Consider the following 13873-nt stretch of genomic DNA (forward strand, 5'->3'; position numbering starts at 1 on the left):
TTGTAAAAAACCCGACTTGGTTTTACCCAACTGGGGTTCTATGGGCGGACACGAGAGGAAAGGGGGAACAATCCCGTGGAGGCCCGTGGGGCCTCACCTACAACCCGGCAGAGCCTGGACTTTGTCGTTCTGTTCAGCCGTTCCACCACGACATCCACCTAAGGGTGGCATGGGGAAGCGCGCTTCTTTTTCGTGCCTCGCACACATCCCGTAGGAGTTTTTCGATGAAACATATCGCCCCTGATCAGTAAGGAGCTGTTCGGAGGGGGCCTTGTCCATCACAAATCCATGGAGGAACGCAGGTTGATGAAGGGCCTCACCCGCCTTCATTTATCCCAAGACAACCGTGACGCAGCAACATTTGTGAGTCACACAACCACACTGCTTTAACACGCAGCAGGAGGCTTTCGCGACCAATATAATCCAGAATACAGTTTTTTTTGGGTTAGATCGCGTAAATATATAAATGTGTCGTTAAACCCGCCACCACCCGACACAGCCAACTAGTAAGGCTTGTCACATAAACATAACGTGCCAATTCGTCACTAGTACAGCACTAGTGTGTAGTGTTGTGTGTAGTGTATAGTGTAGTGTAGTATACTAGTACAGCGCACTGGTGTGTTGGAGAGCCAAGTCACAACATTTACAATCTGAGTACGACGTTTCGCCAGTAATTACAACTAGCTTCATCAGGTGACAGCCAAATTTGTGGCTAGCTTCATCAGCCTTACAAGTTGGCTGTGTCGGGTGGTGGTGGCTTTCACGACACATTTATATATTTTCGCGATCTAAACCAAAAACTCTCTATTATTGCAAACCACATTGGTCACATTGGCATGGCCAGTGCTGCTCCTGGGAGCCAAGAGTCACATTCAGTGAGAATGTATTCATGGCGATGATGAGAGCTCAGGATCAATAATAAAAAAAAGTGTTTGCGACGAAGGTGGGATTCGAACCCACGCGTGCAGAGCACAATGGATTAGCAGTCCATCGCCTTAACCACTCGGCCACCTCGTCCCCACGCTCTGTGGCACTCACCATCAGCTACTATTCACCACTTCATGGTGGTGATGCCACTTCACGCCACTTGTGCCAGGCGAGGTGCACTTTGAGGCCGCGTGAAGTGTGAAAGTCTTGCTGCTGACAGGTCACAGGAGAGAGCCCAGGGCTTGACTGAGCCGTGTGCTCCCACTGTGCCAAGTGGCTTTAGATATATGCACAACAAAGACAAAGTTTCCCAAGTAGCCTTGTGCCGACTGTTGGGGCAAGTGCTGTAAGCGAGCCCCTGTGAAGGAGTCATCACAAGACTAAACAGTCGTCAATAATTCTAGATTTGAAGCTTTCGTGACTGCAAGGATTCATACTCTTAGGTTTTTTTTCGGTAAAGTCACGTAGGTAAAAATAAAAAATAGTATAATTAATAATAATATAAATAATAATTATTTTATTTTTATTATTCTTTCTATCGTTTTATTATTTATCTACGTGACTTTACCGAAAGAAACCTAAGAATAGTCGTCAATAACACTGGCACAAGGGGATCTATACAATAGGTGACGTTTCGGACAATGTTTTTTTTAGAGCCCTTCAGTAAAGCAGAGGCAAGAGAGATGAAGTGGATACGGATCGTGGGGCCTGATGACAATGGGTTATTTCTGATTCCCAGATTTTAAGTTAGCATATGAAGTACAGTAATTACCTAATAGCTAATAAGTTACCTAAGAGCTAATAGTAGTTACATAATAGCTATTAGCTAACTGTGTATGCAAATATAAAAAAATCAAGTTACTAGAAGCTAACTTAATTTGCCATTTTAAAAACTGATCAGAAACCGTTTTAAAAGGTAATTATCGTGAGGCCCCATGGCGTAAACTCTGCATTCATTAAAAACACTGTCACTAACGAAAACCATCTCTATAATAATCCACTCTGCACTGTGTGCTCTGATGGAGGCCCGCTGCCCGAAACGTCGCCTTTGACGGCGCTGCTGTTTAATCTGTGCACCACTGCCTCGTTTTATTTGTGCAGTGGTTGTGAGATAAACTTTTGCACGAACGACGCTGCAATGTTTAGTTATAATTATTATAAATACATGTTCACCACCACCACCTCGCTTTACCTAAGATAACATAATATATAGTTTAGTTAGATGTTTTAAATATTTTAAAGTGACTTGCTAACCTTCCCTATACTTCGCACTCCCACAGTGTGTGTGTGTTGTTTGTAGTTGTGACCCCGTGACCCCGTGACCTCTCCTGGACCTCCTTCCTCAAGAGCTTCACAGCTCATCGGATTCTCCCTACGCAAGATGGCCGACCGTGGCCACGTGACGCGACGCCGATCAGCTGTGCGCCGCACGCGCTCCAACGGGAGCGGGGGGGGAATCAATTCGTTATCGTCGAATGAGAACATCGATTAGTCGCGTTCATTCGTAATCAAAATCGATAGTTGTCTTAAACAGATGTCCGGGAGGGGCACGGGGACAGAACGCGATAAAAGCCCCGACAGGAGCGCATCTCAACCCTGTGGCTCGCACCGGGTACTCATTTGAGGCTGAGTCGACCTAGGGGAGGCGCACGACCGGTTCAAATAATCGTCGACAGGTTCGCAGCGCAGCGCGCTAACCACCGCGCCACCGCTCCTCGACAACGCCTCTTGTCACGCGCACGGGAATCGATTCGTTGCGACCGAGATTTAAAGGTCAGAATCGAAGCACGAGGAATCGATCCTTTCGCTTTGTCCCAGTGCAGGCGCGGCGAGCCGAGCCCGGCTCTGTGCGTTGTGTGCCAGGGCCGCCTTCGTCTCCCCACAGCGGCAGCTGCACCGCCGCCTCCTCGGTCTCTGCCGTCCTCGCTCGCTGCCCACCCCCCCCCCCGGCTACTGCGCTGGACACGTTCGCCATGGCGAGGACCCCCCCACTACTGCTGCTGATGCTGCTGCCGCTGCTGCTGCTGCTGCCCGGGCAGGCCGGGGCGGACCTGCCCGTGAACTGCTCCTTCGAGGAGCTCGTGGGCACGTGGGAGATGGAGGTCGGGCCGGTCAACTCCGGACCCCAAGTGGACTGCGAGCCGGCGGGTGAGGAGGAGTTGGGGGGGGGGGGGTAAGAGACCCCCTTAGAGACCCCCTAGAGACCCCTAGAGACCCCCTAAGAGACCCCTAGAGACCCCCTAAAGACACCCTAGAGACCCCCTAGAGACCCCCTAGAGACCCCCTAGAGACCCCCTAGAGACCCCCTAGAGACCCCCTAGAGACCCCCTAGAGACCCCCTAGAGACCCCCTAAAGACCCCCTTAGAGACCCCCTTAGACACCCTTAGAGACCCCCTAGAGACCCCCTTAGACACCCCCTAAGAGACCCCCTTAGACACCCCCTAAGAGACCCCTAGAGACCCCCTAGAGACCCCTTAGACACCCCCTAGTTACCCCTTAGAGACCCCCTAGAGACCCCCTTAGAGACCCCCTAGAGACCCCTTAGACACCCCCTAGTTACCCCTTAGAGGCCCCCTAAGAGGCGTTGGGGCTCTGCAGCCCGCGGGTCGAACCCGGCCCGCGACTTTCACTTCGCCCTCCGTTCATTCCACACTCGTTCCTTTTCATCTTCACCGCAATAGAGTTACAACTCGTACATGAATGGTGCAGCTCGAGTGAGTACATTCCTCGTGTCCGAGCAGACTTTGATGATGTGTTTGTTGATCTAATTGTGTATGTCAGCCTGGCTGGTATTCGGTGCACAACTCTTACAATCTGAGTCTTTATGTCGACTGGAGGAATCCGATTAGCTATAAAGCGATTTTTCAGAGATGTTCGGTGGGGACGGGGTTCAAGGCCGGAATTATAAAATATTTATTTGAATATTTGGGGGAACAGCCCCCCAATATTCAAATATTCTCAAAATGCCCCCCCCCCCCAATATATTGCTATAAAATAGATTCCTGTTCATATGATTGTGGTTATGGTTGTACTTTAGTAATCCCTAATCTCTGCCATTACATACAATGAAACAAGAAAATGTAAAAAAGAAAAACAGCAATGTAATACAATACACTAGTAGACATTATTGTAAAAAGATAAATAAAAAGTCTATCCTATGTGTTAGTGAATTTTTTAAATATTTAACGCAGGAAATGGCAGGAAATTAGTTTAAAAAAAAATTCTGGGGGGGCCCAGACCCTCTGGAAGATTTGGTCCCCCCCAATGTTGACTCCATGGCTACTACGGCCTTGGCGGGGTCATAACAGCAACAAATAATAAAAAAATACGATAAGAGTGCAAAGTGTGTGAAAGGTAAATAAATAACGAATATAAATGCAAATACAACTACCGGTAAACGATACTCTGTTTTTTCGGTAAAGTCACGTAGGTAAAGAACTAAATAAAATAAATTAAAATGAGAACAACTAAATTAAAACAAATCACGACGTTTCGAAGGCAACACAAGCCTCCGTCATCAGGTGGCTGCTCCAGCAAAATTACTGTAGCGTATGAGATATACGTCGTGTTTTGTTTTAATTTAGTTGTTTTAATTACATGTTATTTTGTTTTTAACTTACGTGACTTTACCGAAAAAACCAAAAAGTATGGATCCTTGCAGTCACGAAAACTTCAAATCTAGAATTAATACCGGTAAACTATTTGTTTTATCTTACCAGGAAAAGCCCACCAAGCTATACAGCTCTTTCAGAAGTGATCTGGCTACAAATGGTAGCCCAACGAGAAGGGGCTTCTCGTCTCGTGTAAATGTCATAGCAGCCAGATAATGTAAATAATAAGATGTGAGTGTACAAGTCAATAGGTGTTTGCCGTGTACGTGTAAGCTGACACCACCCACGGGACATGCCTACAAAGTGAGAGGTCCCGTCTGGGGTGAAGTATAATAAGTACATTGTATCAACATGTTCATTAAATACAGGGTGCATCAATAAATGTTTAACAATTATATGGGACTATCGTTTTTAATGGAAAAAGAACGGATAAAACACTGTAGCACGATAACAAATGTAATGTTAATAGCTTCACAAAGTCAGTCTCCCCCACTTGATCGCCATCGTTGTCAACGCGTGCTTGGAATCTTCTCCAGGTGGTTTCCAGAGTCCGCAGTCGGCACATTTTTGAAGCGCCCTGTGCTTCTCACGACTTCATTTGAGTTGTTCCGTGACTGTAATCACATGCTGTAGGGGAGGGAGGGAGGGCTCCGTCTTTGTGTCGTCTCTCAGGACACTGCTGTGGAGTGGAGTCTGTGCAGGAACAATCTACAGAGTCTCAACACTCGTTGCGATGAGGGTCCTGCATCTGGGGGGCGTTTGGCACCCTGGCCGTATCGCATTTGCCGCGTGGAGTAAAGCGATGTGGAGGACTTGGTGAAACTCGCACCGATCCCGCGTAGGGGCTGTGCTGCCACCAATCGCCATCTTACGCAGACCCAACCCGGACATTTCTCAGCCGAGGTCTCTCGGAATGGATATTCTGGAGGAATCCATGAGATATAAAGCTCTTTGTTACCGATGTCCAGTAGATAGGGGCGAGTCGGAAAGTTACCACAACAATACAAACGCACGACAGAATTTACAAGTATAGGAAAGGTTAGCAAATCACTAAAAATATACAAATAAACTATTTTCATCAGGAAAAGCCCACAGTTTACTGTAATTAAGTTGCACACGAGGTCTCAAATAAATTCCTTCCACCTCGGTCACGCCAAATTTAGAGCCGTCTGGGTCACTACTGGAACAGGTGGCAACGCTAGTGTCACACCGCATGGGTGAGAGAGCTGCACATGAACAGAAAAGTCAACACATTCGTTAATAAAAGCCACGTGCACGAAATGTCACCCATCCAATCCCACTATTGCTAGTCTACAGTGTCTTGAGATACAGATGCGTGTGGATGCCAGGTGCACCGATCTTGTGTGTGTGTTTAACTTGTTTAGCAGCGTACGTAACCAACCGTGCTCATGGGAGGTGCGGGGGAAGGTCAGCAACACTAAACACAAAAAGCAATTCTAAAGAAATTAGTTTTCTGTTTAGATTTAAAAGTGCACAGCTCCAGTGGCTTCCTAATATCGGAAGGAAAAGCGTTCCAGACGGCCGCAGAAGCGCGCAATGCGGTGACCATCTTTGTTCAGTGGCTAGCCGAAAGCCACCGCTGCGAGGATGACTGGAATTTGCGTGATGATAGTTTATGCTTCTTGACGATATCTGCGAGCTATCGTGGTTCACTTGTGGCAATGCGCTTTTTGCGTGTCATGAACCTGCGTTGTATGCCCACGGCGACCCAGCCCCGTAACGCTCGGTGTGTCCCCACGCAGGCAAGGCCGTACAGGTGGTTCGGCTGCACCTGCTCAAGATGAACGTGGCGGCCGACGAGAAGGGAAACCAGGGAACGTTCACCATCATCTACAACCAGGGCTTCGAGGTGGTGCTCACCGGGTACAAGTGGTTCGCCTTCTTCAACGTAAGCACCGGCTGTCGCTCGCAAGGCAACCGTACGCGGCCTTCCCACACACTTGTCTCTCCACGTAGAACACGGCAGAACAGGAATCTCCCGTGATCGGTTGCCTTGTCACATCGCTGACGAATTCGGGAGTCCGGGCCCGAGCACTCGAGTGTCCGCATCTTACGTATTCTCTCTTTCTCTCTGCCTTCTCACCCGCCCGTCAGTTCACTAAGGTGGGCACCGTCGTGACGAGCCTGTGCGCGGAGACGCGGGCCGGCTGGGTGCACGACGTGCTGGGCCGCAACTGGGCCTGCTTCAGGGGCCGCCGAGTGAAGCCGCAGTCGTGGAGAGGAGCGGAAGCTGCAGGAGGAGAAGAGGGCGGCGTGGGCTCCCAGTGGAGCGTCCAGGAGGCTCCCAGCACGCGGTGAGAGACCCCGGGGCCAGCGTGCGTCGATGCGGTGATTGTCCGGCGGCAGTGCGGGCCTCGGGCTGATCTAGAGTAAAATGCTGGCTGATGCACCTCCAATTGACACGGTTGGCTACATACGGTGTGAAAGAAGTTTGACATACGTCCGCCTGACCCTGCATATCCATAATTTGTACTTAGCCGGACCGAGCCGGCCAATAAAAACAAACTTCTGCACAGCGTGGAGGTGGAGTGTTAAATGTGATCGATGCATTTGTAAGTGGGAGATGCGCAGCACGCCATGCACACCGTAAATACCGAACACTTTTTGGTCTTTACGGTAAAAAACAAACAATCACATTCTGCAATGGCCCATTTTCTGTTCCGTGTGAAGTTGATGGACCTTTACAGTTGACTGTGACTCACAACGACTCGCTGTGAGGAGCGCAGTAAACAGCGATGCAGCGTAGCTCTGCACACTTCAGTATTTCTGATGTTTTCGTGACTGTAACTCAATCTTATTGTTTCCATTTTCTAAAGAAATGTAAAGAGGGAGCGAGGGGGGGGGGTCCCCAAAAAAGGGGAAGTGGGCATAGCCACCCACTGTGACTACGCACACGTTATCGTTTCATAAACTGCCCGAAACTGCCATTTGTAAGAGGAAGCGAAAACTAAAATCTGTTGACTCAACTTCGTGCACTTATTTATCTGCGTGGAGTTGTTGCTCAAGGTCACGAGTTTCCCAGTGCGGTTTGCGGAGGAGGTTGGGGTAATGAGACTGCGTTCGCCTACGGGTTTTCTTTATTTAAATATATAATAATAAATGTGTCATAATGTCGAACGGAGACCGGTCTGTCGGGTTATCGCTGTCTTGGAGACCCCATCGTCAAACACCACTCTCAAAAAGAAATCTACATTTTATATACCTGCATCACAGAGCCCGTGTCTGTACATGTGCATGTGGACACCTCCTTTTGGTATTGTCCACTGCTGGATGGAGACAAAGGTGAGCTGGGCGTGCTGCCAGACACCCCCCTCCCCCTTTGTCTCTGGCATGCTGCCCTTAATAGATGGTCGCCTCGAGCCATAGCAAGCTCTGGCCATACGGTGCAAGATCTTAATCTCTGTCTGTGGTGCGGGTACCCGCAGTCCAATGTCCAGATAACAAACTTGCTTTACCGTGACACCGCCTGGTCTGGCTTGATGCACTTGCATCAGCTGTTTGCGCTCTGCGCTGTCTGGCTTCCGCCTTCCTCTTTCAGAATGGGTTTTATATATCCCCCGGTGGGTGCGTGAGCTCATCGGATGAACGACGCTCCGCAGAGACGCCAAATGTGTCCGGCGTTGACTTTTTTTTCATTGAACGAGGAATGGGCGGGGGTGGGAGTCCATTATTTTAAATGGAGTGCTCTGGCCGATGACATCGGGTAATGCAGCAGTATGCTGATGAGACCCAGAAGGTCAAAATCACAGCAGAGGTTCACTTAAGCGCACGCTGCTTATACGTGTGTGTGTTGAACTTCTATCGCACCGTACGTAGCCAACTGTGATAATCGGAGCTGCGGGGGCAGGACAACAACACTGAACTGGGAAAAGTGTTGTTTGATATTGGACTGGAAAGCCAAAAGCCTGATGGAGTAGACGTTGTATTCATGTGGACTGTAAGAATGGAGTTCTGCTGAAGCTTTATTCGTTTTCACCTGTCAACTAAATCGCATCTCCCTGTTCAAACTACCAATGCCCATTTCCATTGGCGGCCCTGACGCATTGTTGAACATACCACGTGACACTGGAGGGAGCCACAGAGCAAGTATCAACCACTGAAAACTGTAACTCCATTTTATTGACCGTAGGGGAGATGATTGGTTGGGTCGAATCACATGACCGAGATATTGAGTCGTAATTTTCCGATTGTGGAGTCGAGTGTTCTGACCTTGTCGGCACCACCGTGTGTCATTCGCATGGCATGGAAAGAGCGGCAGCAGCTCTACATTTGCAGGTTTAATGTTGCGAGTGTCTGGGGCGGTAACGGAGTGGAGCAATCGGCTCGTTCCACCAGAGCACAGTGCGTGGTTGTCATGCGACAGCCGTCCGTGATGTACGCCTGAGGGTTTGCACCTCCCCGCATTCCCGGTTTGGTGGAGTCCTTGATCCTTCCGATTATTCGGAGAAATATCCCCACACCTCGTTCCACGTGGGGTCGTTGTTGATGATGGGACGTGGGTTGTTGACGGTGGTCTCCACTTGTCGGGGGCAGTGAAACATGACTTGTTCAGGTCCCCCGTGGAGGGGCTCGCCACAGCCGCCCCCCCCCCCCTCGCAGAGAGCCCTTCTGGCAGCAGCAGCACGAGGAAGCAATTGCTGGGCTGCGCCTGGACCTTGGCAACACGATTGGAATAGAACTGGGGGAGAAAAAGGGAAAACGCGCTGAAGAACCTGACCCAGATTGAGACTTTGGCCCGCAAGGTCATCCCACGGGAGAGTTGGCACTTGCCAGGCTTGGCCAGCGAAGAGTGCCGAGTCTGAGAAAGATGATGCGAGGTGGGGGGTTGGGCGGAATGGAATTAATGATTGGCCCTGTAGCTGTTTGTGAGTGAGTGCGAGTAGGAAGGAGTTTATGTAGGTGGAGAATGCATCGCTTAGCGCTGCGGTTATCGTGCTGCGCTACAAACCCGGCAAACCGGGTTCGATTCATGCTCCGAGCCGGTCCTGAGCCTCCCATAGATGGTCTGAGTCTCAAATGAGTACCTTATGCAGTGTGTAAAATATCTGCACTGGGAAGACAAAGGGGATCGGGCGTGGTGCCGGTGGGGCATGGTGCTTGCCACAACTCTGCTTCGTACACAGCCTTCAGAGGTACCCGCTTGACAGCACTTTTTGTGTTGAGTTTGTTGTCCTTCCCCGCACCTGCGATGAGCACGGTTGACTACAAGGGGTGTGAATTAAGTTCAACGTACATACCAACAGTCTGGGTAGGCCATGTGGGGGATCTTTAATTATCTTTTGTATCTGTGTGTGTCCGTGTGTTCGTGTCTCGGAGGGTGTTTGTCATCCTAGTCCACTGGTAAGTGGGCATCACATGACCCGCCTGGGTCAACTTTCCCAAGCATGGCAACATCTTCTCTCTTGTTTTATTTACAAGGGAAGATCAACAGGAACCTACCTCTGCGTCAATCTAGGACCCCCGTGTCCTTACCCGATATTGGTTTTGGCAAGCCTGAAGATGCCGATGAGACATTTAATATCAAAACCTGGTGCAGCATTTGCTTTGTACGAAACTGATACTTCTGGAAAAAAATACGTCCCAGAAAGTTGTGGGGCTGATGGGATGTGTAAATGTAAATCTTTATTGTGTGTCGAGCAAGAAGTTCGACGTATGTATGGACATACGTGCAGATGCGCTGCACCGCACGTCGTGAGCACTGCGGTTTCCCTGAACGCGTGCCGTATATCGCATGCTGCGTACCGTGTCATGTACCGTGTCATGTACCGTGTGTCGTGTACCGTGTGTCGTGCGCAGGCTTTACGAGCACAATGCGGCCTTCGTGCAGCAGGTCAACGAGGCGCAGCACTCGTGGCGCGCCGTGCGCTACCCGCTCTACGACGGCCTGAGCCTGGGGGAGCTGACGCGTCGGGCCGGTGGGCGTGCGTCGCGCATCCACGGGTGAGACGGGGGAGGAGAGGCTGACGGGGTCGCAGATTGTCAGGCTCCGTCGTTGGTTACTCCCCAGTTCGGCGCCACGGTGGCTAGATGTTAACTACCTCGCCTGGTGTACAGGAGGTCGTGGGTTCGATCACGACCCTGACGCCTGCTGTATGATTGGAGTTTGCGTGTATCTTTCCAAGTGGTCGTGTGGATTTTTCTCCCGGTTCTCCGGTTTCACCCCTCCACATTTAGAAACATGTGTTTAGAGTATTTGGCTGCGATACATTTTCCCATCGTAAACCACTTAGTCATTTGTGGCCGGGTCGCTTCTGTACAAGAGTGAAATAGCTCGGTGGGCCTTACCTGGTAAAATAATTTTTTTAAATTGGCTAATCCCAATTTGGGCTCTCGGTGTCTCGTCACGAGTTGTAAGCGTCCAAATGGATCTCTCGAGCGGGCAGTTTGCATCTCCCCGTGGTTGAGAACAACCCGCGGAAGCGGACATCGCAGAGCCACCTCCGAGATCCCCTTCATCGAGTGACGCTCCCTGGTCCGTACGGTAGAAGGCAGCACTTTCCCACCAGCTCTGCTGCTTGTATAACGCGCAAACCGAATAATTATCAGCTGGAATTAATCCAAATTAAGTACGGAACCTTAATTTAATTTGACCCAAGTTCGATTCACACTTGTGGCCAGCACCAGTGATGGGCCTCCCTGAGGTGTGAAAATATTAGCAGAGGGAAGAGAAGGATTATCTGACATGGTGTGTACGTGTGTGCGCGTCTGCGTTTGTAGGCGACCAAAGTCGTCTGTGGTGACGGAGGAGACGCGACGACTCGCATCCGCCCTGCCCACATCCTGGGACTGGAGGAACGTTAACGGCATCAACTACGTCTCTCCCATCCGGAACCAGGGTGAGCTGTCCTACTGAGACAAGTCTGTGTATCATTGTCTGTGGACCCCATCAGAGACCAGTCTGTACATCATTGTCTATGGAGCCCATCAGATACCAGCCTGTGCATCATTGTCTATGGACCTGATCAGAGACCAGCCTGTACATCATTGTCTATGGACCCCATCAGATACCAGCCTGTGCATCATTGTCTATGGACCCCATCAGATACCAGCCTGTGTATCATTGTCTGTGGACCTCATTGTCTATGGACCTCATCAGAGACCAGTCTGTGTATCATCAATGGACACTGAGACACTGCTGTATCGCGTGTTGTGTGTAGGGTCGTGCGGCAGCTGCTACTCATTCTCCTCCATGGCCATGCTGGAGGCTCGCATCCGCATCCTGACCAACGCGTCGCAGGCGCCCATCCTGAGCACCCAGCAGATCGTGTCGTGCAGCAACTTCTCCCAAGGTCAGACAGACGCCGACGATGACGAACATTCGGCCAAAGCGAGGAGGAGCGAGCGAGCGTCTCCACCCACACGCCACGTTGATCACTCGCTCCACCGAACTGCCTCGCCCACACCGTGTGCACCCATCACACTGCAGCTCACAACAACAACAGACGCCGTTTACCGCTAAATGACAGTTGCGTCACCGTAGTGATTGTGCCGCTTTGAGGCCACGAAGTGTCGAACACCCGTTGACAGGAGGTCACGGGACATGCAGGTGTGCCATGGGTTGACTGAGATGACTGCCAGATGCACCAGCTATGCACCAGCTCACTGTGCCAACTCGCTGCGTTTTTTCCGCCCGGCGCTCCGCTCGTTGATGTGAGCATCGCTCCCCTGCACTCCTCAGCGGCGTCCTTCACGAACCTCCTCCACAAAGGCCGATCTTGACACCGCTGGTACCAGCCATTGCAAGTCCGCTCGGCTCCACATCCTCCTGTACCACATCAGCCCCTCTCTTCTCTAGCCCGTGCCGTGCCCGTTTAGCCCCCTCTATCCAGCCACACAAACGGTTTAGTTTTAGTTTAGTTACATTTTTGAGCCGGTTGGCCAAGATTGGGCAACTGGAGATCACCACAGATTCGAGTCTCCCTCCCTCCCCTCCCCTGTCCAGGCTGCGACGGCGGCTTCCCGTACCTGATCGGCGGCAAGTACGCGCAGGACTTTGGGCTGGTGGAGGAGAGCTGCTACCCGTACACGGGGCGCGACGACGCCACGTGCCGGCCCCTGCGCGCCGACTGCTACCGCTTCTACGCGGCGCACTACGGCTACGTGGGCGGCTACTACGGCGCCTGCAACGATGAGCTAATGCGGCTGGAGCTGGTGGCGCACGGGCCGCTCGCGGTCGGCCTGCAGGTGTACGACGACCTGCTGCACTACCGCGGCGGCGTGTACCACCACACGGGGCTGCGCGACTCCTTCAACCCGTTCGAGGAAACGAACCACGCGGTGGCGGTGGTGGGCTACGGCGTGGAGCCGGGCACGGGCGAGCGCTACTGGGTGGTGAAGAACAGCTGGGGGGAGGAATGGGGGGAGCGGGGATACTTCCGTATTCGGCGCGGGAGCGACGAGTGCGGCATCGAGAGCATCGCCGTTTTCGCCAAGCCCATCCCGCACGTGTGAGTGGGGTGGGGGGGGGGTGACGCGGGGGGGGGGGTGACGCGGGGGGGGGGGTGACGCGGGGGGGGGGGGGGACGGCGACGACACCTGCGCTTGCATTGCGCCCGTTACGTAACGGGATGTTGTGCGTGCAGTATCAACGCCGAGGAAAAACCCCCGATGGCAACTGAAAGTTGAAAGCAGCAGTGGCGGCGGCGTGCGGGTGGGCGCTCATCTGACACACGCGGGCATTGATCGCAATGCGCTTTCCCAATTGGTGACCTCAAATTAGATCGCAGAGGTCACATGACTACTACTCAAGCTTGTGTGCTGTCTCGAGCAACATCGTCACTCTCCAACCCTCTGGCATTGCTGTACAGAGTTGCCCAAAGGAATGTGCGTTACTGGATACCGTTTCCCCAAAATTTTCACTGTCATGGCCCTATAGGCAATTGTTTAAATATTATTTTAGCATATCGTAATTTTAACACGTTTACATATCAGATATTTCTAGATATCCAGCCAAAGCATTTCCCAGGTGAGAGGCATTTCAGGTCCTTATATTTCACACGGAGATCACACAATCTCTCTTTAGAGTTGAGTCTTTTCTTTTTTTCTGTGGCTTTAAATGAGACGCGATTTGTGAATCAGAATCGAGGGCTCCGATGGTTGCAAGTCACCTGCCGGATATCTGTGTCAATGTCTGTCAAGTGACGACTCAAAGCCAACGTACGGTGAGCAGTGTGCATGAGACCTAAAATACACTGCAGACTCACCTGGTGGGTAAGGCATGAGTGGGTTGAGGACTGGTTACATAGGTTAGCAGTACGAGGCGAGGATGAGGGGGGGGGGGGAACAAGGGACCTTTTCGGCAGCTGGCTTGGCA

The 13873-nt window shown here is 51.3% G+C and overlaps 1 protein-coding gene and 1 non-coding gene across 2 annotated transcripts; one reads left to right on the forward strand and one right to left on the reverse strand.

The window, feature by feature from the left end:
• Positions 1-935: 935 nt before the first annotated feature.
• On the reverse strand, positions 936-1017 carry TRNAS-GCU (transfer RNA serine (anticodon GCU)). Its single transcript has one exon. It is a non-coding gene; the product is annotated as a tRNA-Ser (tRNA).
• Positions 1018-2715: 1698 nt separating this feature from the next.
• LOC133358862 (dipeptidyl peptidase 1-like) lies at positions 2716-13026 on the forward strand. The gene is made up of 7 exons (XM_061577316.1): positions 2716-3075; positions 6303-6448; positions 6655-6854; positions 10357-10500; positions 11278-11396; positions 11718-11849; positions 12503-13026. Exons 1-7 carry the CDS (start codon positions 2901-2903, stop codon positions 13009-13011), a joined length of 1425 nt encoding a protein of 474 aa, XP_061433300.1. The 5' UTR covers positions 2716-2900; the 3' UTR covers positions 13012-13026.
• Positions 13027-13873: the final 847 nt, after the last annotated feature.

This window comes from Lethenteron reissneri, chromosome 63, assembly GCF_015708825.2.
Source record: "Lethenteron reissneri isolate LAM-NWPU_2019-01 chromosome 63, ASM1570882v1, whole genome shotgun sequence".
In the NCBI taxonomy this organism is placed as follows: Eukaryota; Metazoa; Chordata; class Hyperoartia; order Petromyzontiformes; family Petromyzontidae; genus Lethenteron; species Lethenteron reissneri.